We start from the raw sequence: 22,677 nt of genomic DNA, 5'->3' as shown, positions 1-22,677 counted from the left end.
AGTCCATCTGCATTCTACAGCTATTGCCAAAGCTTTTGCATTACCCTATAGAATAAAAAAAAGTCTCTTCATAAAATTGAATGTAACTTACTGAATAATGTTACATTTACATATTGTATTACATAGCTGTAGACTGTTGAGCTGTACTGGACGGTATATCTACTAATGCTCTTCATTCTGCTTTCCTGTGTTTTGGGTTCAGTGAGTTAATTGTGTAGCCTGTCCTTATAATACCTCCAAGTTACAGTTTTTTAAAGTAAAACATAATTTACAGTTTACCACAGAGGCATAGTATGTATGCCACCTCATAAAGGTTCAGTTTTATTATGAGTGTTGTCCAATTAAGAGACAGCACAACAGTGTGTGTGTCATTGTGTGATATGGTCAGGGGTGCGTTGTGAGTCACAAGGCAAAGCACACACCCTACATTGTGCTACATTGCTTATTTGGCCATGTTGCAGATATACAATGGCTATAAAGCAATTTGAAATGAAATACAACTAACAGAAATAGATTTAAAGATAACTATGGTGATGCCCTGAGAACGCTATGACCATGCCATCACATAGCCCATTGAAATGAATGGAAGGATGATCCTTACCTTTGTATAACATGAATGAACATACATGTGGACACACTTTTTTTTTTTTTTAACCCTGAGCCATATCTTAATTTTGAAAGTATGTAATTAATTAAAATGGATTAGAAAGTAGCATTTGAATAGTATGTAGATAAGAAATGATTGAATTCAAAGTTATGCATTAAAATGTTCAACTGACTTCTGATTCAATGCAGATCAGCCGCTAACATGACAGATGGCTCGCAGTATTTTGTCCTGTTGATGATCACAGACGGCGTCATCTCTGATATGCTGCAGACGAAGGAAGCCATTGTTAATGTAAGTCAGCTAATGTATGTATCGAGCCAAGCAGTTTCCCGTGAGCTCTGGGAAGCAGTGTCAATGAATGTTCATAACAGCAATAATATTGTCTCCATTCAGCATAATTCATTGCCAGGTACATTAGTTCAGAGTAGTGACTATCGTTTTAGTTTGAGGTGTACAGTTTTTTAAATAAGGTACCAGTTGTAGAACTACATATTTATTTGAATAAAGTTTAAGTGCAGGTCATTTTACCTTCTTGCTGGTTGATCATCTACCATAGGCTTAATTACTGGATGAGTGTTACATTGAATCTGTGCAGTATTTATATTTTTAAGAACATTTTTAATACAATCTGCTATTTAGCGCAATCACAAGAACTTGTCCCACAAACTGAGCGACTGTCTTTGAGAGAATATACAGAATAGGATATTAATTAGATAAGATTTTTATAAAGGTGTCATTTCATTTTGAACACAGTCCACTTTATTATTTTGCTGTTCCCCTACTGCTGAAGTGAATTGCAATATACAATTGGTTTCACATTGTTTCGTTGCTCATTCGTTTTAAGTAGAGAAGGTCAATATCCCTATATGTTTCAGCATTGCTGTATTTTTCATTGATGTTAAAAGTGAGTTACAATGCCTGATTAGGTTTTTATGGTGCCCAAGGTAAAGGACCAACACAGTATTTAGTTGTTATTTTTCACAATAGGCTTTTTTTTTTCTTTCAGTGAATCTCATTACAAAATAAGACACAGTAGTTAATTGACCAAACCTTGAGTATGGGCCGGATGGCTTCCTCTCGTTTGTAAACTTGCTTATGTTCTTATGTAGAGTACTAATGTTTGTTTTCTTTGCCGCTCCTATTTAATGAAGTCCTGAAAAACAGCTACATAAGGTATTTGACCTTTTAAGAATGTGTTAGCCAGTGTGAACACAAATGCACTTGTGAAAGGTCAATTTGAAAAGTATTGTGTCAAGCAAAACAAACCCAAACTGACACATGTTTTTTTTTTTTTTCTTAGCAATTCCTTATCTGCAGTATCCCAAAGATGTAGATAGTTTTATTCTGTGGGGTCTGTATACTGAATTATTTCAAAGTTTAGCCTTACGTGCACTGCACTGTACTTTGAAAGCTGGTATTTATGTGTGTGTGTGTGTGTATATATATATATATATATATATATATATATATATATATATATATATATATATATATATATATATATATATATATATATATATATGTATATATATATATATATATATTCTTGCTAGTTATTTGTTCCATAACATGCCTTTGCACTTTCCTATTGTTTTTTAATTACCGTATTCCTTCGAATTTAAGACGCCCTTAGTTTTATGACGGAGACCAAATTTCCCACTCTGAATTTGAAGAAAAAACAAAGCATAAAATAAACATGCATTTACAAAGATACAACCTCAGTTATGCATATGGAGGCAGTTTGCGGACGTCTGCTATCACACAGAGCATTGCAGTTATGTGCTGCTTCTCATTTCCAGTCGTGATTACTCACACATGTTTTTCTCCCAATTTGTGAACTGTGGTATTTCTTGGCATGTCAAAAAATACAGGTGTCTAATCAGCATTTACAATTTATCCAAGCTGGTCCTGTTAGTTAGAAATGCTGAAATTGCAAAAGCAACTCTTCGAATTCTTCAGGAAGCTAATGGCGCTTCTTTGAAAATGGCTTCTTGTGTATTCGAGCAGAGTTGTCTTTTCTCGGCAGTCAGTCACGTTGCTGTTTGTGTACTCAGGTCATCACGTCTTTTGTTGCCGATTTTAATACATACATTACTATACAGACTCAAATTTAAATGCAGGCTATTTTTGTGAAGCAAAAAATTGTTGAAGTGTGTCTCAAAATCATTTAGTTATCAGTTAGTAATCAGTTAGTCAGTGCTGTGAGGGGGAAGGTGGGGGTGCTGTACTGCTTCCTTCTGTTTTGTGTGATTTAATATAGCACTGATGTGTTATTCATTGTTTGCTGTTTGGTAAAGCCTGATTTATGACTGAGTGTCCCATTTTAATCTATGCAGGCTGCCTCTCTTCCAATGTCCATCATAATCATTGGGGTGGGCCCAGCAGAGTTTGATGGTGAGTAGATATCAGTAAGATGCTTTCTTTTACAGAGGGGTTTTTTATATACAGCAAGAAGAAAAAGTCACAGGGATTCACCAGGATGATTAATATTGATAGGTGGCCCTTCTATATCAATGGTTAATACTGGTTGTCTATGAGATATTTAAGTGATAAAGTCTAGGGCGCTGTGAATGTTATGAACTGAGACTTCACGTAGTTAACATTCAGAAGCCCTACATTCATTTTTTTTTCTTCTTCTTTAGCATGTTTGGAGTTTTGCCATCTTACTGGATGCTGGTGAATGTTGCTGTGGAGACTCACTCCACCTATAAGTGTAAACTTGATTGAATAAGACAGTGCCTTTACAGGTTTATGGGAAGATATAGGTTTTTCCCTTTTGATTGGGTAGAAACCATTTAATATGGTACAATATAGTTTAGACAGAGTGCATGGACTGTAGATGAGAGTTATTGAGGACAATTGTTGTATCAATAATTGCATCTTTCCTGAAAGTTTCACGGTACACTTCAGTGCTGAAAAAATGTGTAGAGCAATTACGTTTTCAGTCTCTGCCCCTGTTTGTTGAATATTCAATTTGTCTTAATTGTGCATTTTTATTTTTGTCTCTTTGTTTTGGTCTCCTGTGCATGATATATGAGGGCAATAGTTTTTCCAGCTGAAAACACTGTTTCTTCGTCAAGTTTAATCTGGTCATTCGATGGCATTTGAGTCAATTATATTCCTCGGTGTATAGCACAATTTTCAACTGTGTGTGGAACTGAAGAAAACCCAGTCATGGTAGAGACTTTGTACCAGAGTGTTACTACTGCCAGCCACTGTGAAATATCTGCATATGCCTAATTCCTGTAACAGTGCTTTTTCTTTTGCCAAGAACCTCAGGTGCTAGTATCTCAAACATTCAGACAGTATTCATTTTGATACATCAATGAATACATCAAAGGGTTTTTAAGGTGCAGCTGCCTGATGGAAATACAATTAAATCAATTGTTCCAGTCACAGACAGACCTGCCCTGAAACAAAGAGCTCTACCTAGCCTAAAGCTTAAGCAGGTCTCCATTTATCAACTGCTGTGGAAAGCTAGTGTACCATTCAACAGCTGTCTGCAAAGAAACTTGTCAAAAACCCTTTATCCTTTTTATTTGATGTAGAATTACGTGATCAGCAATATAAAGATGTCTACTAGACAACCAAGTTACAAAGAAAGAGTCAGCTCTATAAAGTTTTATGTTAAACCGGTCAAGTTAGTTAGGCATAACTCTTCAGCTTTTGGAAACCTTTATGATGAGACAATACAGCTCAACAGAGTCCAGAGATGTATCAGTGACAGACTTTGATAGAGCACTGGTTGTTCAGTTGGCACTGTTTTTGTATTCAAGACTGTTTCAAATAAAGAGGCTGTTCATCCCATCAGTGCTGGTCTGATTCCTAGTCACTGATTCATCCCAGAACCTTTTCTACTCAGCTCTTGAAGGATCCCAGTGAGCAGCAACAGGCTTGCTAACTCCAGACACTCACCACACTAAAGTGTCTCCCACCCTTTGTACTAAGTCTGTCTGTAATGTGTCCTGTAGTCCTGGTCTCTGTGCTGTGATTGACGTAGTGACTAGTCTTAACTTTGTCAACTTTTTGTGTGATTGTAAAACCTTCAATCAAGTCTCTCCTATCTCTTCTTAGCTCTAGGCTAAATAAATCATTCCCCTCAGCTTATCTTTAGAACTCATCTTGACCCTGGGATTCATCTGGTTGCTCTTCAGTTCTGTAATGTCCTTTCTGTAACTTAAGCAATGCAATGTGGTCTCCTCATGATACAGCCTTGCCATAACTGCTCTTAGTTTGTACTCTGGACTTCTCTGAAGGAATTAGATGCAGTAATCATTGAGCACAGTTGAGTATTTCTCCATAACACTTGAAAACCCTTGCACAGTCGTCACATTGAATCAGTGTCAATCTGACTGCCCATATTGGTCCCTATGTCTACTTAGTTTATTGGCATGTGTTTCTGATTTCTGTTCTGTTTTACATGAGCTATTTTTGGGTGGTTGATTTGCAGTGTATCAGACTGTAAAAAATCAAAAACCGTATTCCAATAGAAATATTAATTGTCTTTAGGTTTCCAAATACAAAAACAAAAGTGCACTTTTTTTTTTTTTATCTATACACAATTTATTCTCCTTCAATTGTTGATGTGAAATTCCAGTTTGTTCAATCTATCTCACTCAGTGCTGTTTTTTGTCTGACAGCGACTCAATACAAAAGAGAGGTTGCTATTGGACTGTTTGTCATTGATTTGGAGAGCATATATGTGAGATATTTTCAGTTTCAGAATGGCAGAGGCAGCTGCAGGAGTGTGCTTCTTCCCAGTTTGACAGCCAACTTGGTTGGTCTCCCTGAAATCTTTTTCCAAGTCATCAGGAAATAAAGTAAACATAATACCAGACAGCAATTAAGAGAGAGCCAAGGATGAAGTCTGCTCCTGTTCCCATAGGGCCTAGCCTTTTTCTTTGTTATTTTGGAACCTAGTGCTTGTGTGAGCTGGAACCATCTGTCAGCACGGGGCCATCAGCTTGTGAAATGTTGCTTACTGTTAGTCTGTTTGTTTTCAAGCTTTCATTTTCTTTCCTCTTATTAGCATAGCATCATTCTCACAGTCATATTTTATTGTGTTTCCAAGTGATTATCATTCCTTTAACCAACTAGATGCTGAGGTCTAATATATCCCTCTATCTGAGGGATTTCCAATCCTAGTTCTGGAGGGTTGGTGTCCCTCCTGGTTTTTGTTCCAATTGTACCTTAAATTGGACCAATTAAATGCTTATTAAAAGCTTAATTGGTCCAATTAATTAATTTAGAGTACAGTTGGAGCAAAAAAAGGAGGGACCCCAGCCCTGCAGGACCAGGATTAGATACCCCTGATCTAAATGGTGGCAAATCTAAATACCACACTGTTTAAATAATTTAAAAAAGGGTCCAAAGTAATATCCAGACATCCAACAGTTCATATTAGTCTATTTAGTTTTTTTATTCCTGTAAGAATAAGAACTCTGGAATATTTATAGTCTAGGATGGAAAATAATTCATTTTAATTAGTTACACTATGCCTTTAATTTGTGTCTAAACCATTAGATTACAGGTTTGAACTAATGCATGTTTGCATTTGATCTATTAGGGTTCCTGTATATTGATTGGGGTTGATCTTTATTGTAGGGGATACAGGATACAAGGCAGAAATGTGAGAGAGTCTTGTTAGAAAATACCAGCTGCTCTGTACACTTCCTAGTACTGTGTACTCTCCGGGTAAAGCCTTTTGAACCCACCTGTTGTGTTGCGACATTTGATACACAAGCCAGTCTATATTTTAATGACTGTAATGACAACAGTATTTCGATGTGCCGCTGTTTTATATCAATTGATTCCACTGTCGCTGATGATGACATGATAAAAAAGACATTTTGAGACTAGATAGACTACTCCTCCATTGAACCACCACACCGATTGAAAAATAGGTGGAATAGACCTGATTTATGGACATTTTTGCTAAGTTTTGCACTTTTAGCAGTAGAAGAGACAAGAGTGTCACAAGGTTTCTAGTACATCACTTTGGCAATGGAAATATTAATTGTTCTCAAGCGTGGGTTGGCAATAGAGTAGTTTACAACATGCACAAAGTATTTCTGTAAATGCCAAATTAAAGAAATTGGATATAATCAGAGTTCTTCATTCGAGTTTGACAGGTGAGATTAGTAGCAAGGTAAAATTATATAACTAAGCAGAGAAGTGTTTTACTAAGAATAACTAACTTCTTGTGACTGGCACCATGGTTCTTGGTTGTAATCATTGGTTCGGAAATGTTTGAATAATTCTCTGTTAGTTGTTTTTAAAGTCACTATCATCCCTGCATAACTGGAGCTCGCATCTCGGAGGGACCTGTTATGAAGAGCTGGCATGTGTAAATTTATAAATATCTCAGTTTATGGGCACTTGCTCAGAGTGCTGCTCCTTTCATCAACTGACAGAGCAGGGGAACCGCGTCGGAATATGTCATTAAGAAATGTTAGGAATTCAAATCATTATCTGTGCCAGCGATGGGACAGATTTGACGTGCTCATTTGCATGCCTTGCTGGAGAGAGGATGATCTTTGTGACTAAAATGCAAATTCTTGTTGCTTGTGTGGATTGTTGTTTCTGTGCACTCACTGGTTATCTTTATCACAGTGGTTGTTTATTTCTGTTTCTTTGCACTTTATACTTACTAGTATATCAATGAGTTTGGTGTCTCAGCTTGCATTGATCCAGAAAACAAAGCCACCACAAACTTCGGTACAGTCCAATTTGGTGGTGCTTGACAGAAGTGTTCAGGTGAGAGGCACTTGCAGATATGTGAAGGGAAGCTCTCATTGTGCCTACTAGTGTCACCCCCTCACAGTGCCCTTCCCAGCAGAATGCCCATTTAGTTTGCAAAACGATAGGGGGCAAGAAAGGGGACTTCCCCATGGGGAATGTAAACAAACTGGATAACCAACAGTGATGGTAAGTGACAAGTGCACAGAAGGATGAACTGAATACCAGCATCAACTGACTCTGATTGTGGGGCTGCAGCTTCAGGTGGCTAGGGTTGCTATGATACCGAATTGGTGCTGCCTTGGGTCTTGACATTTCTGCCTGGTACTGTAGTTACTGAGGGGCTGAGAGGGAGGGAGGGCAGAGAAGGAAGCTGGTATGCAAAGTCGGGGCCTCCCAGAGGAAACCCAGGGTACCTTCCGTCCCAAAACAGATGTTCCAATGCAGAACTCGTCCCAGGAGGGACAGTATTCTGAGTTACCTTCCTGCCCTCAGTCAGAGACCATCTGCTGTAAGCAACCCTGGGAGAATCTGCTCTATTTATTCACGGGATACAGATCCATGTGGCAGCGAGGGGGCTCTGTTCAATCACTTCAGCTTGAGGTAGGGCAGGGCTCTATAATGTTCAATCTGGCAATGAGATGAAACAACCAGGGAGACTTGACTAAAGGGTATTTTTCCTTTGGTGTCAATTTCTGATGGTGCACGTGCTAAAACGCTAGGTTTCAGAGCCAGCAAGCTCATTAATTGGCTTAATCCACTCAAATGCGATGCTTAAGTGAAATATCTCTTTAGTGCTGCAGCTTCTATGTCAGGAACTTAGAATGGAAATGTATGAAGAGTGAAGATCTTAAAGGTGTCGTTTCAAAGGCTTTGAAATCCGTCGTCCTTACCCTGGTTAGATTCCTCTGCAACAAGGATGCTAGAATCCATTCCTGGCAATGCAATGAACACAGAAATGATTGACTTTCACATTTGGTTTGTCCAGGATTGCTGTTGCTGCCATGTACACCAATATTACACCCAGCTAATGTAGAGAACTGCACACAGCTGCCTTCCTTGGAAGAGCTTGCACACACTGTAGAACAGCAGTCATATACAGCCATGGGTTGATTTAAGTTGTAGCTGATTTAAAGATTAAACATTCTTTAAGCCAATGTAGTCATAGGCCCATGGCTTAAGCAAAGTGTATAACTGAAACATATGTCTGGTCACATTCATCCACATATTGCTCCGTTAATAGTTTGTGTTGTGAGAGTGGGATTTTGTCCCATTTATTTTTATACATTTTTTTTTTTACCAGGATTATTAAAGATTCATCAGCATTTTATATAATGTTTATTTTTTTAAGTGTTTATTTTTTTTTTTTTTAAAGTAATGCTTGAAATCTATAAAATTAATGAACATCCTTTCAAGTGGACTATAAACATGTGACTGTGATAGATTTGAAAGGTTCCTTAATCTCTTGGCAAAATCATAACACCCAGCACACCCCAGTGATAATGTTGCTTTTTGCCGAGTCTCGCTATGATTTTGTTGTATGGTACATCTATGCATCCACTCTTTATAGTGACTCCCTAATGGAAAATTGTATCCAGGCTTAAGTGTTTTCAAATGTTACCTCATCAGGTAAATTATTCTATAAAGGGCTTCTGTCTATGCTGCAGAAAACAGCAGGCTGGGGGTTAGCATGAAATACATTTGCAGTTTTAAGACAGAACACATGTATAAAAATATAGTTCAGGGAAAATGGGAGATATAACCCAGCTATTCTGAGCATTGTATAAGCACTCTTGGTAAATCCCTTTAGTGCAGAGACTGTAGATAAAGATATTATTATAACTAGTATGAAACAGCTTAAAACTATTACAAAATGTCAGCATTTAAAGCAGTAAGAGATATGAATAAATAAAGCATACAGCTATAGCCAAAAGTTTTAGGATTGAGACACTCATTGTTTTATATATATATATATATATATATATATATATATATATATATATATATATATATATATATATATATATATATATATATATATTATATATATGAACTTAATTTAGATAGTTTTATTTAACCATGTAATTAGAGAAATACAAAATGATACTGCAAGTGTCTACCGGAAGCCATAATTGTAGTACAGTATTTCATGTTAGATTCTAAAATGTCAATTTTTTCAATATGATTTATTTTATATAATGTAGTACAGTATATAGAAAACTGTAAACAGTATCTAATTCAATATGTTAACATGACATTATTCAGCAGGTTTCATTCGACTTTATGAAGCAAAATTAGTTATATAGGGTGATGATGCAAAACTGGAAAAGCAAGAAAACTCAATTACCCCCTTGGTATTCAAAATCATAACAAGGGATTTTAATTTAAATGAACCATGGGCATTTTTTTAAAACAGATGCTTAGATTCCCCTGTAAATACAGAAGCAGTATGACTACACATGTTATGTGTGTTCTGTAACAGTCAACCCTATTCACATCATTAACTTATGTGCTATTTAATTTTTGTCATGCGTTTGTGGCAGATGCCTTGCACATTAAGCTGAATGTATTTGGAGTGTGCTTTTTATATGAACAAACTTCAAGTTGTATGTTTGTTTTATGGCAGGGATTCTAGTTCAAATCCCTTTTTAAGTGTACCTGTATATCTAGTTCCAGTCCAACAGGCAAGCCAGCCACGTGAGAATGGGGCTCGACAAGGTTTATTGGAAGAGAGCTTAAACTTTGAGAATGTGGTCAAGCTAAATTGGTTAATTGGTTGCCAGTTTAGCCTGATGACATGAATAAAGGAGGAGCAGGGAGACGGCTGATCATTTCAGGACTCAGGAACAGCTGGTGTCTGTGCTTCTGGTCCTGCTCACCATAATAACTTTAACTTGGGTGATTATTACTTGTTTTGTATTTTGTTTGTAAAACCTGTGTATTGTATTCCATTTTGTGAAAATAAAATGTCCTGTGTTTTATGTTTTACTTTTTATTAGTGCACTTTGAAATCCATGACACTGTTGTAGACAGTTGGTAAAGCAACAGACTGTTGCGGCAGCTGGTTACAGCAGACAGGGGGCAGTTCCCATGGTCCAATGGCAGATTAGGAGGCACATTGCGCTACTGCAGATTTAGGCTCTGGCATGGACCAGCCTGTACTATTCAGAAAAATACATCCACGTTTTGGGGCACATCCTGTAGCAACTATTACCAAAATAAAGTGAAGACTGCTACTTGTAATGGTTTAGCCACCCATTCCATAGTTTTTCTTCTTTACATTTGAGACTGGTGTTCTATTATTTTCTTTAAATGTAAGTAAAATAGCAGAGACGGCTTCAGCAGAACTCTTCAGAATGTCTGAGTCACTTCAGCATGTCAATGTGCTGTTTGAGAACAATGCAATAAGGATTGTGCACCCAACCCCCCCCACACACACCACCACCTTTATCCAAATTATCTTCAATGCCAATGCTTTCACAGCTGCAATAATATGGCATTGGTAGAATTCCAATGATATGAACCCACACACAGTGGCAATTTATTGTAATACTGTCCTTCCAGTGCCTCCTGGTTCTCTTCCATTGTGTTTCCATTGCTGGAGAAGAAGTGGTAGCTCAGTGTTCAACTTTAACCCCAATTAGCAGTCTGTACTTGGAAACCAACAGATAATTAATTATATATATAAATGAAAATTACATGTATCTGACAGCTAATAGCTCATGATTTAAAAATAGATTGTTCAACCTAAAATAATCTATTCATCTAATGTGTCACTGCTGTTAATCTTTGAGCAATCACCATGAATTCATGATACATATATAGATTTTTTAATATTCAGTTTTAATGGCATTAGTAGATTTAGTACATCATTTGTGTGAGTAACCTGTCGTTTTTATTTTTTTTTCTCCCAGTGAGGGGGGTGCTTGTATGCCCCACCACCATAACTAAATGAATTGCATCTGCTGTATCACAGAGCTGTAATGACTACACATTTCTCAAGCATTACAAACATCCTAAGGGAAATTGGTTGCTGACCTGTACATCTTCCAAACTGCTTTGTGGCCAAAGAGACTGAATTACTGATTGCTGTATTTACCAAATATTGTTGTAAAGATTGCTCTAAAACAGCTGGATGGATTATTCTTGATATTTTTGTGAATGTTGTTGCTCAAAAATAACTCTCAACATATATAATTCTTTACTATTTTTTTTTAACCTATATACCATATATAGATGTGAGATGAAAGAATTTTCTCTTGGGTCATGTTTTAATATATATATTTTAATCTAATCTTTCATGTATTGAAATACCGTTGGGATACAATCAATACCAGTGTATCACCCTGATGAATCATAAGCAGAACCACTAGCAGACAACAGCATTAACATTGTGGACAGTGGCACTGTCTGGGACCGATGGTACCATGCTACTGCAATGGATTATCAGTGTCTGTTGGTTCATAACACTGTGATACCATTTTGTATTACTGCAGCTGCCTTTAAATTACTATTGCCCTTTATTTCAGAACCACTGGATTTCTGGTTAAGAATATTTGAGAAGATTCTCCAAATTTCTACACAGAGATTCCAAAATCCCGTATTGTTACCACGGCTACATTCATATTTTCTTGTTCTTCTCTGTAGCAATGGAGGAACTGGATGGAGATGAAGTTCGGGTCTCATCCAGGGGGCGCTTTGCAGAACGAGACATTGTACAGGTATAAAAGCTCTTATTATACAATGATAAGCAGTCTGGATAGTTTTGTCTTCAGTTGGGATTTTCATTAAGGATGTGTCGAGTGTTTGAAACAAGTATTCATTATGAATACGACCATTTTTTTCCCCCAAAAATGCATATACAGGAGCAAAAAGTTAAAAATAAATAAATAAATAAAATACTTGTTACTGATGTACCCCATTATTTTTACTATAAAAATGCATTTCTTCAAGTTTAGAGATAGAGATACAGCGATAAATTGCACAGTAAAGAAGTTTAAAAAAAATAATACAACTAACACAATAATAATACAAATTAAGCATTATAGTACAGCTGTCTGGTCACTTTCTGGATGAAAAGAAATGCCAGAAATGTATTTTAATGGGTAATGGGCTCTCTGGAAAGCCTTAATTCCCATTAAAGATGTACTGACTTAAATTTACATTTAATTTCCCTGACTTCATTATCTTGCATTGCAGTGTACAGTTGAACTTTTAATTTGTAATTGATTGTCTTCACTTTGAAAAGTCTCTGATGCTACAGCACAGTCCCCACAGATCTATAACCGAGAATGTGAGATTAGAATAACGAACAATACTGCATGCAAACCAAGATTTTAAAATGAGTACTGTAAATCACTTTTATTAATGTGTCTTAGATGGTCCCGTGTTCCCTTTTCTAAAATGTATAGCTTTTAGTTTCTTTATAAAAACTTCTAAAATATATAATGTATGGTTTACATTATATTAGTGTTAAAAAGCTGTTAAAATAAGTGTGTGTGTTTTAATTCCCTCCTAGTTTGTGCCATTCCGAGATTACATTGACCGCTCTGGAAACCAAGTATTAAGCATGGCCAGGCTTGCAAAGGATGTGTTAGCAGAGATTCCCGAACAGTTACTGTCGTTTATGAAATCTCATGGCATCGAGCCCCGCCCATCCCTGCCTTCCTCCAATCAGCTGCACATGAGGATCTGAGCTGGGGTGTGAGTGGCTGGCTCTACAATTGCCTCCAGCACCATCGTTTTTAACCATCCAGTTCTAGGAACAGAACTACACTTGGATCCAAGACCATACCTTCACACCAAGGAATGCATGCAAGAAGGCAATTTTGTTTCTTCCTTCACATCTTGGGCTCCCTAGTCGTCTGAGGCTGCACTCAACGAAGCATCATACTTGTAGCAAAATCAGAGTATGCAACGCATGTTTTGTACAGCACATCTACATTTATGTATTCCTGATCTTTTCGTAAGACAGTAAAAAAAAAAAAAAAGTTTTTTGAGCAGAGAGGCACAGTAGTTAGTTTATCGATCGATACAGTCTGTGAATGTTTCAGAATTGAGATTATATATACATAGGCGTAGGTGGATTGCTTGTTTTCTTCCAGATGTTGGCATATGGATGTTAAATAAACTTTAAGTCTTCATGAAGTTCAAGGCAACTTTTCGAGGCAATGAATCAACATGTTTCTCCATTGAAGTAGGATGCAGATTCATTAGATGATCACCACAAGAGGCAGAAGATCCTGCTGCTTACTTTACTTCAGACAAGTTATTTGCCTATTTTACCCTCTTATTCTAGTATTACTGTAAAATGTAATGTATTTCAGATAGTCGTCTTTTAATGTTGGATGTTTACAAAGTTTAACTTGATACACACTCCCTCAAAACAGGTTTTAGCTCACACAGCAATGCATTCAGGTGCCTGTGGTCATGCATCTCTTAACAAAGAGGTATTTAAATGCATTAGAGTTGTTAAAAAACCAATGATGAAAAACATCCAGCAGAATATTTTAAATAGAAAACATGGATTTCAATTGGTAGCAATTTTTGTTCTCCAGGTTGAGTTCTCCTAAGACAGGTTGGCAGTGAAATGACTTCTGGAACAACTAAATAATTGTGTTAAAGAACATCTTCCATAAAACAGCAGCAGTAATAGATGACAGCCAGAGATGCTCCATAACCAAGGCTTAAAAATCAATATTATCACTACTGTCCCTTTTCTTCTCTTAAAAGACTTCAGCTTTTGTTTGTATTTTATACTAGAATTTGGAATATACAGGTATTTCAAAGACAAGAACATAAGAGCATAAGTCAACTTTATATTCTTCTGTTTTTATATATTCTTTAAGAACTGACTAGACCAGTTCTAAGATCAATGAGCTACTAACAATCAGAAGAGCAATTGATGGCTGCCTGTCATTCTTAACTTTTCTTATGTTTTAGGTTTGTTGTCAAGCTACAGAAGGAAACGATGCTGCCTCTTCCTGGTACAAAATCACTTCCTGTGCTATAGCTCAGTTTGTCGCGAGGGGTCTCAATTCAGGCCATGTGACCTATCACACAGGAAGCTATTAGAGACCAGGAAGAAACAGTGGTTTTGATCTACTTCATCTGCTGCACTTTGAAAAATCTCTCAAATTTGAGTTGAAAAACAAGCAAATGAATTAAACCCCTGGTTAGCACTCCTTTCAGTGTATTTTCTCGAGGAGCTTCTTCAGAGCAATTCAGCAATTGAGTACAACAGTCTAGTATGGTAACTGTTTTTAATCCTAATAACCCTGCAGGTGTTGAAGCTGTGACTTTTCTTTTTCATATAACCTCAATTTTGTGCAATTCATTTCCCACTGGAGATATGTCTAGGCTGCAGACCAAGAACCTTGATGTTTTCCCCAGTGTTAAAACACAGAATCAAAATCAACATGGTTACTATGGGGAATAACTTGAACGTCAAAGTAAATTTAAACAGCAAGTCAAACTAAGAATTAGCATAACCTCAAAAAGAATCCATACGCTTTAAAATACATTCTGCTTCTGGACATTTGGAATTCCAGGATGTACTTGGTTTCATGTAGTACGCCCATATTGTCTTCTTCACAGAGAATGTGATGTCCTGTAAATGCAGCCCCAGACGATTATAACATTAAAAATAAGCTTGTGTTTTTTCTATATTGTTTTCATAATAAATGGGTTAAATTATGTTGTTTTTTTATGGACAGAGAGCTTACAAAAATAATTAGAAATGTAAATTGGCCACAGAATACTGTCGCAGAACAATACAGAATACTACAAACTAGTATAATAAAAGGCCCCTTACTGATTGTTAATTAGATTAGCCAGACAAATACTTGGCTGGATTTCATAATATTTATGGTTTTATTTAGTTTTGTTTGTTGTAAGAGAGAATACAGGTTGGTTCTAAGTTGATGTTGCTAAATAATCAATGAGTGAGGATAGCATTCCTTGATGATTTTCATCCCTTACCAGCTATAAAAAAACACACTGCCGGTCCAATACTAGCGCCTAAAGGGTGAAAGACATTGCATATATTAGGTTCTCCTCTAGGTGCCACTGTTTCCTCATTTTCCATTTTTTTGATGTTTTTTTTTTTTTTTTACAATTAAATTGTTAACTTTTGTTTATTTGAAACAGTTTTTTGACAATTGACTGCTGGAGTGACTATTGACTGGTTTTATGGGCAACAGGACAATCTGACAATGTTTAAGCCACTTCTATAATGGTGCTCAAAAGTATTGGCACTATTTTTCCATCTAGATTTGAAATCATGAAGCCAAAAATGAATGTCTAAAAATGAAGATAACCTATTGCTTAATAAAGTTATTTATTTCTTGCGTAATTTTATCATTTACAATTATGCAATTATAATTACAAAAGCACACACACACAATAAAGCTTGCACTGAAAAGAGTAATGTTCTTAATATTTTCCATTATAATTTAAAATCTTAAATTCCAATATAGTTCTTAGCCTAATTGAAAAGTATTGAGAATTTTTTATATATAAGAATATAGACATCCACATCTCATACTTTGCTTTATTTTGAGCTGCTAAATACATTTGGGCACCTCTGTAGTTTCAATACAGTATCAGTAGTTCCATATATTATGCTTCACAACTAATAACTAGACCTTTTACCAGTACTTACTGTTAATAATGTCTAATGTTAAAGAATATACTTGAAATACATAATTGGATACAATATGCATAGTAGAAATATTGAAATTAAAAATATTGTAACAGTTTTGATGAATGTTTTCAACAGTTGTTTAAAGACCCTTTGTGCTAATAAAACTAGTCCTAATTGAATCATGTGTCTAGCTATTTCTACAGCCAGTGCCTGGTGTAATAGTATTAGAATTGGGCAATTTATTTATTATTTATTTTGACAAGTCAACTTTAATATGCATTATGAAGCTATCGATATTGCAAGATTGGTTACCTGTCTGAATCGTTTTTGGTGTCACATGTTTTGTTAAACTGAATGCTTCACTTGCCGTCTTGTTGCCACGATAATGAACTTATTTACTTTTAATGCCAAAAAGCTGTCGCTTGTTTAAATATGCCAAGAATGAATGCTTTTTCTCCACAAAAGCAGAGATAACATTGTTTAAAATGATATGTTCTATGTAAAAACTAACCTTCAGCATAAGAAATCTAGATACAGTGAAGAATCTGCAGTATTACTCAAATGTATGACCGATACGTCTTTTAGCCAATATATACATAAATAATGTATCATTGTTACCTAAGTAAACAAACCTGTTATCTGTGACATGGTTGGGCATTCTCCATTGATTTGCATTCTGTATATTCAATATATCCTTTTTCATGCAGCAATCATCTAAAATGAATATGCTGTATAAAATGTTGCTATGAGAATTGCTTACCAAAACATACATACACCTACACAACACAAGCAAGTGTACAATTCAACTGATTTAGTTTAGTTGGTTATTCAACTATAGCAGGTTTTGCTAATCCCCAGGCTGGGTTTGGTTTTAGAAAATACAGGCTTTTGTGCTGTAGTGCAAACATGTTTCCTTTTTATTTGATCCTACCCTCGGAGCTGAAGATTTAATTCCACATTGTAAAATAAAACATAGTATAAGGGTCAATGCAGTAACCACAATAAAACAACTAGATTAACAGTATGAATGAATAAATTAATGAACCGTAGAGAGCTGAGGATAGAATCCTACAAATTCAGTTTGACAAAGTCTGCTAAAACAATGTCCCTTCAATCTGACTGGGAAAATAATTGATGACAGTTGATACGAGGTAAACCCAGAGCTGTCTGTTTTTACCTTGCCTATTATTTCTGAGAGACATCCTTATTGAGGACAAGATTTACAGTGAAGCTTTTTAGGCCATTAAAAATATATAATCTTGAAGGCATTCATGCACAGCAAAGCTTTTTTCAAAAAGAGGTGCTGACCATAAGGCACTTTATATTATAATGTCACTGCAGAGTTAAACAATGGTTAACAGCAATGACATATAGGGAACCTTATATATTTTGCTTCATTACGCTTGTAGAGCTTCTTCTTTTAGACTTGACCAGAAGAATCTCATGCATAGCATTATTAGCGGTCAAGACTAAAAGAATAAGATTTTTGAGTATGCGACTGACCTCATCTCTTCCTATATGAAATACAGACAGCTAAATTTGTCTATTTATTTAATTCTAATTGTATTACATTTTCTCAATGTTCAGTCAGCAGCTTTAGCCAGCTGCTCTGGTATCCTGGGACACACTAACTACAGCAACAGCACAATGGCTGAGAACAAGGTTTGCTGTCAATTAAACCAAGATACAATAGCTGTGTAATAAACAGACAACATAAGAGAGAGATGTTGGTGTGTTCATGACTGGGGATTAGTCTAGGGAGAGGAAATTAGCATATTTATCTTAGAAAAAAGAAAGGTAAAGCAATTCTAGTTAACAAAGGAATGTCATAAATGGACTGCTGTGCACTTGTATTCACTATTTTGGTCTCAAGTGTGCAGTTTTGAAAGAAGCACATTGTTCTAGTAAACCTGTGTTTTCATTTTAAAACCTGATATCTAGTAGTAGACCATGCTTTTAGGTAGCTTTGCATTATCTTGTTCATTTCACATGGAGAATGTATATTTGATTTAATGCTAATTAATAATATTTTTTGGTAAGCTACTAACAAACTAAATTTACTGATCACCCCTTCCAGATATTTCAATGCTGCATTTCCGCCATGTCCCAGTGCCTGACTTTAATAGAGGTCACGTCAAATCTGAAAACAGGTGTGTCATTGGAAGAGTGACAATTGGTTTCTGAGAAGGAGAGCTTGAGTGTGAGGATTCTGAACGTTTGAGTACTTTTCAATAACCAATCTCTAGCAAATAATGTATCTATGTTCCTTCATGTGACCTCTTAGTAGCCTGATTTAGTACACTAGTAGTTTCCGAAACAAATCCATAGAAAAATCGGATGCATGTTCACAATAATGTGTGCATTTTTTATATCGATGCGCAACTTATGAAATGCTAATCATTCTCATTAGGTAAAATTTACTAGAATTGTTTTGTTAGCTCTATGTACTTTAATGCTTTCCTCCATTTTCGTACAGTGTGGGATAAACGATCGTGTTTCACGAAAAAGTTTTTTGAAAATGTCTGGGGTGGGGATGGAATCAATCAGACATGATCAACTGAAGAAAAAGCACAAATCGCTCAACCATCTTAAAACCAGTGGCTGGCCATTGGTGGAATTTTTAACATTTAAGGTCATCTCAAGGAATTATTTTGGGCAGAAACCTGGAGGCACTAAAGGATAGATTGAAAAGAATTATAACACCGAAGACAAATAGATGTATTGTGTAAATACAGGGCTCCCAGTTCTCTTTTGCTGTAAAGCCACACTTATTTTCATGTGCCAATACTTGGGTGTACATTATTATCTTGCTTCATTGTCTTGTATCAACAGTAAACATGTGTTCTGGTTTTCTCTGTAAATTTCATCTTTCTTCATTAAGTTCTTTAGTGAAAAGGAAATTCTGTAGCTTCGGATTATGCTTCTGTGTACTTTTCTGCTGCCAATGATTCCTTTATATTTAGAGAAACTGTAAATATATAGAAATGCTAACGCTATATCAAAAGATTTTGTTGGTGTAACACATATCAAGCAATATTAAAGCACCTTAAACTCTCAATTGTGACTTGTTTGTTTTTGTAACTTCCATTTGCCAGAAAGGGTCTGTTTAATATTCACCGTCATATTAAAGCCAGTAAAATAACAAAGATGATTTATAAAAAATAATAAAAAAAAGAAAATTAACACAAAGTACTATTAACATTTGCAGAGTAAACTATTGATTCAGTATAATAATCTGCCATCTCATTTTTTATCCCTCTGCAAAATTCATGAAGAGAAAATGTAAATTGAGTCTAAAAAGTATGGAAAAATGCCATGGCACCCCAAGTGAGTCTCTCAATACCTCAGCCTCTGTTGGCATTCTCAAATCGGATTCTTTTAGTGTTCTCTTTTTATTCAGGGGATTCTGTACAGCTCTGTAGAAATCCCCTATGGGGTTGAATGTCTTGGCTTTGATCAGGGTAGACCAGCTCAAGGAAGGTACATTAGATTATCTCAATTCTCTTTGGCACTCTGGAGTCTGAGTTCCAGTACATCTTTGTTTTAGAGTTGTGGTGACGAAGTTCTGCATGCTTGATCTACACTCTCATTTAGTAGCCTTGTATTACATTATTTAGGTTAAATTGCTACTTAATTTCCTTGGTCATTGCTAATACTGCCACACATGAAACCTGTTTTATAAACAGGATTCCCATCAAACAGCCACAAAGTCCAGAAACTGCCTATATTACTATCGGTTTAACCCTAATCTATAATTTCTGTTTGTTTTTACCTAGATACCTTGAGTTTCTTTTAGTGCTACTTCGATTCTGAATAAAGTCTTTGAAGTACTTTGAAGAAGGTTTTTTTTTTGTTTTGTTTTTTGGTGTGGGAGTTTTACAACATTCAAGTCTTGGCCTACTTAGCCTTGGGACTATCCTACTGTCTTGTAACTATGCAAAGCTTTTCCATAATCATTTAATACCTTTGTGAGGGTCACAAGGGAAATCAGAGCTTGTGTCGTTAATTGAACTGAATACTGTGCACACAGTGAACCACATAACTCCCTGAGGTGGAATGCAGATTGTTTAGAGAGGCTTTGAGTGAATTCTTGAGTAACCTTTGTTGCCTTTCACTCTGAGAGATAGATGAAAATAATCTTATTCTTGTTCAAGAGTGTAGAAATGTTTGAAATTCCCTTTCCTTCCTGATGATCCAGTACCATTATCACTGCCCTGTGTATAATTGGTTAGTTTCGTTTTTTGTTTTTTTCTAATTAATTTTCTTAACTTTGAACAACACTATAGAGCAGATGTTGGATCCCTCATGTCATGCACTTTCCTTTTATCTAGATCTCACTTGAACAGCTTTGAAAGAAGCATGTGTTGTAACATTCATGTATTACACCATGTAACATTTTTTTTTTTTTTGTTCCTGGGTAGTAAGTCTTACTTCCTAATTGCTTATGCTTTAAAAGTATAGAAAATGGCTATTATTCCCCACAAACTTTGCTTTTGTGACCAGGACAGTGATATTTCAAAATATCACTATTTCCAATGGGAAAACGGGCAAATGTGTGTCTTTTCGTTCACATAAAGTCAGAAAAAAACAACATATGAATCCAAATGAACATGTATTTATACTAAAGTAATACAAAAATGACTACAAAAGATTTAGAAGTGAGTAGTTTTTCGAGATTTACTATTATACTGTAAATACAGCTACAGCTATTTGAGTAACTTCTACTGATAAACAAAAAATGAAAAACACTTTCTGGCTGTGTTTCAAAACAGGGCTCTCTCAAACAACTAGGACACGTACTGTTAAAAAAAGATTGCTTTTGAAATGCCTGACCTGAATAAAGATACTCATGAATAACAATTATTAATCAGGGCTCTGGAACAAGAAGGAGTGGGCACTCTAGTTATTTTCACTTGGAGAAAGTTATTATGCAATTAGCTTGTGTTAAAAGTAAATGATTTTTGTGGCTGTTGTATAACTATTGGGCAAATGCTTATTTTTTCATAATTGCTGCAGTTTAATAGGCTAATTAAATACATTTAAGGTAGGGGTTTCCAACCCTGTTCCTGGAGGGCCGGTATCCCTCACGGTTTGTGTTCTAACTGTACTATAAATTAATCAATTGGACCAATTAAGCTTCTAATAAGCACTTAATTGTTCCAATTAAGTAATTTAGAGAACAAAAACCATGGGGACACCGGCTCAACAGGACCAGGATTGGAGACCCCTGACTTATGGTAAGTAATCAGTTTCAGCGTGAATAAACAAAAAAAAAGAAAAACAGCTTAAAAACTCAATTATGTTCCTGGTGGTCTAGATAGAAATGCCACTGATTTTCTTTCTTTTAATCTTAAACTTTACTTTTTAAATCAGGGCATGTGAGCAATAAGTTAACCACCAAATAATGTTTTTCCAAATGGTAAGTTAGTACTTTAAAATAACAGCTCGGCCACCCAAACACCCCCCTGGTATCCTCGTGCTTATGTAAACATATTCTGCACTGTTGTCATAGAGACTGCATTCTATCTCTGGTATTTCCTGAGAAGTAATGTGTTTCTGTATATTTCTGTCACATGTTATTCATTTAAAGGTAAAAGGGCATTGGAAATATTTCTGGAGCGTTTTTGCATGGGAATATCATATTGACAGTTTTCTGTAATAACTGTAATATCTGAATTCATTTTCCAAACACCCTTGCTCCTTATTTTGTAATAGCGGTTTTACTTTAATAATCTACATCTAAACATGTTGCAGTTTTTTTTTTTTTTACTCCCCCCTTGCCTTTGGCAATGACTGGTTGTTTACTCAAATACTGTGATTTATTTATTTATTTATTTTTGAGAAAAAAATACATTTAGTACAGACCATAAAAGTATGCTCTTAATTTTTTTAAAGGACAGTTTTATCTGCATACAATATTGAAAATAATAGAAAAATAATGTACCCAATTTTACAGCTCTTTTCAATATCAAACAAAAAGTAAGTAGCACACAGCTGAACACTGTAAACATTTATTACTGATATTGTGTATTTACACTTTTGCTTTGTTGGGTGTTGCATCCATACAAGAACTGTAATACATATTAAAACAGATACTAACAGGAATTCAGAGACAAGGGTTTCAACTAGAACTCTTTTTCAATATCCTCAAAAGAAACATCTGTTATTAATTTTATTTATTTTTAGTATTTCTAAATTCAGCACTATTTATTGATTAATTGTTGTCAATGATAAAAAAAAAAAATGTTAACATACATACAGCACAACAGTTTGTTCTAAATGCACAATGCAGTGTTTTATAAGACTTTAAGATTTTCTTCTGTATAATTTTGTTCTATAAATATGAACCTTCATTTTTCAAACCAGGGTAAGATCAAACTCACTGGTTTGCCACTGGGGAAAGACTTTGCAATACTTTGAACACTCCCATAGATTGAATTACTATTATTTTCTTTTTTTTTTTTTTTTAATTGTGTTTTTGTGACTATTATCTTTCTTGTCCAAAGTATTGTAAGATAACATCAAAGTGATTCTGTAGCATTATCTAACTAGAATTATTTTTAAATGAGCAAGTATATATATATATATATATATATATATATATATATATATATATATACACACACACACACACACACACACACACACACACACACACACACACACACACACACACACAGTACCGGTC

The 22,677-nt window shown here is 35.5% G+C and overlaps 1 protein-coding gene across 1 annotated transcript in view; it reads left to right on the top strand.

The window, feature by feature from the left end:
* LOC121297714 (copine-9-like) overlaps positions 1 to 15,752 on the top strand; it is a 119,377-nt gene extending 103,625 nt beyond the window's left edge. The window contains exons 18-21 of the mRNA XM_041224163.1: positions 796 to 898; positions 2,944 to 3,001; positions 11,993 to 12,066; positions 12,864 to 15,752. Of these exons, the coding sequence (XP_041080097.1) occupies positions 796 to 898; positions 2,944 to 3,001; positions 11,993 to 12,066; positions 12,864 to 13,040 (412 nt within the window). The 3' untranslated portion in view covers positions 13,041 to 15,752. The remainder of the gene's footprint in view (positions 1 to 795; positions 899 to 2,943; positions 3,002 to 11,992; positions 12,067 to 12,863) is intronic.
* Positions 15,753 to 22,677: the final 6,925 nt, after the last annotated feature.

The sequence above is a fragment of the Polyodon spathula genome, chromosome 23 (assembly GCF_017654505.1).
Source record: "Polyodon spathula isolate WHYD16114869_AA chromosome 23, ASM1765450v1, whole genome shotgun sequence".
Taxonomy (NCBI): domain Eukaryota; kingdom Metazoa; phylum Chordata; class Actinopteri; order Acipenseriformes; family Polyodontidae; genus Polyodon; species Polyodon spathula.
This window is presented reverse-complemented; position numbering and strand designations above follow the sequence as displayed.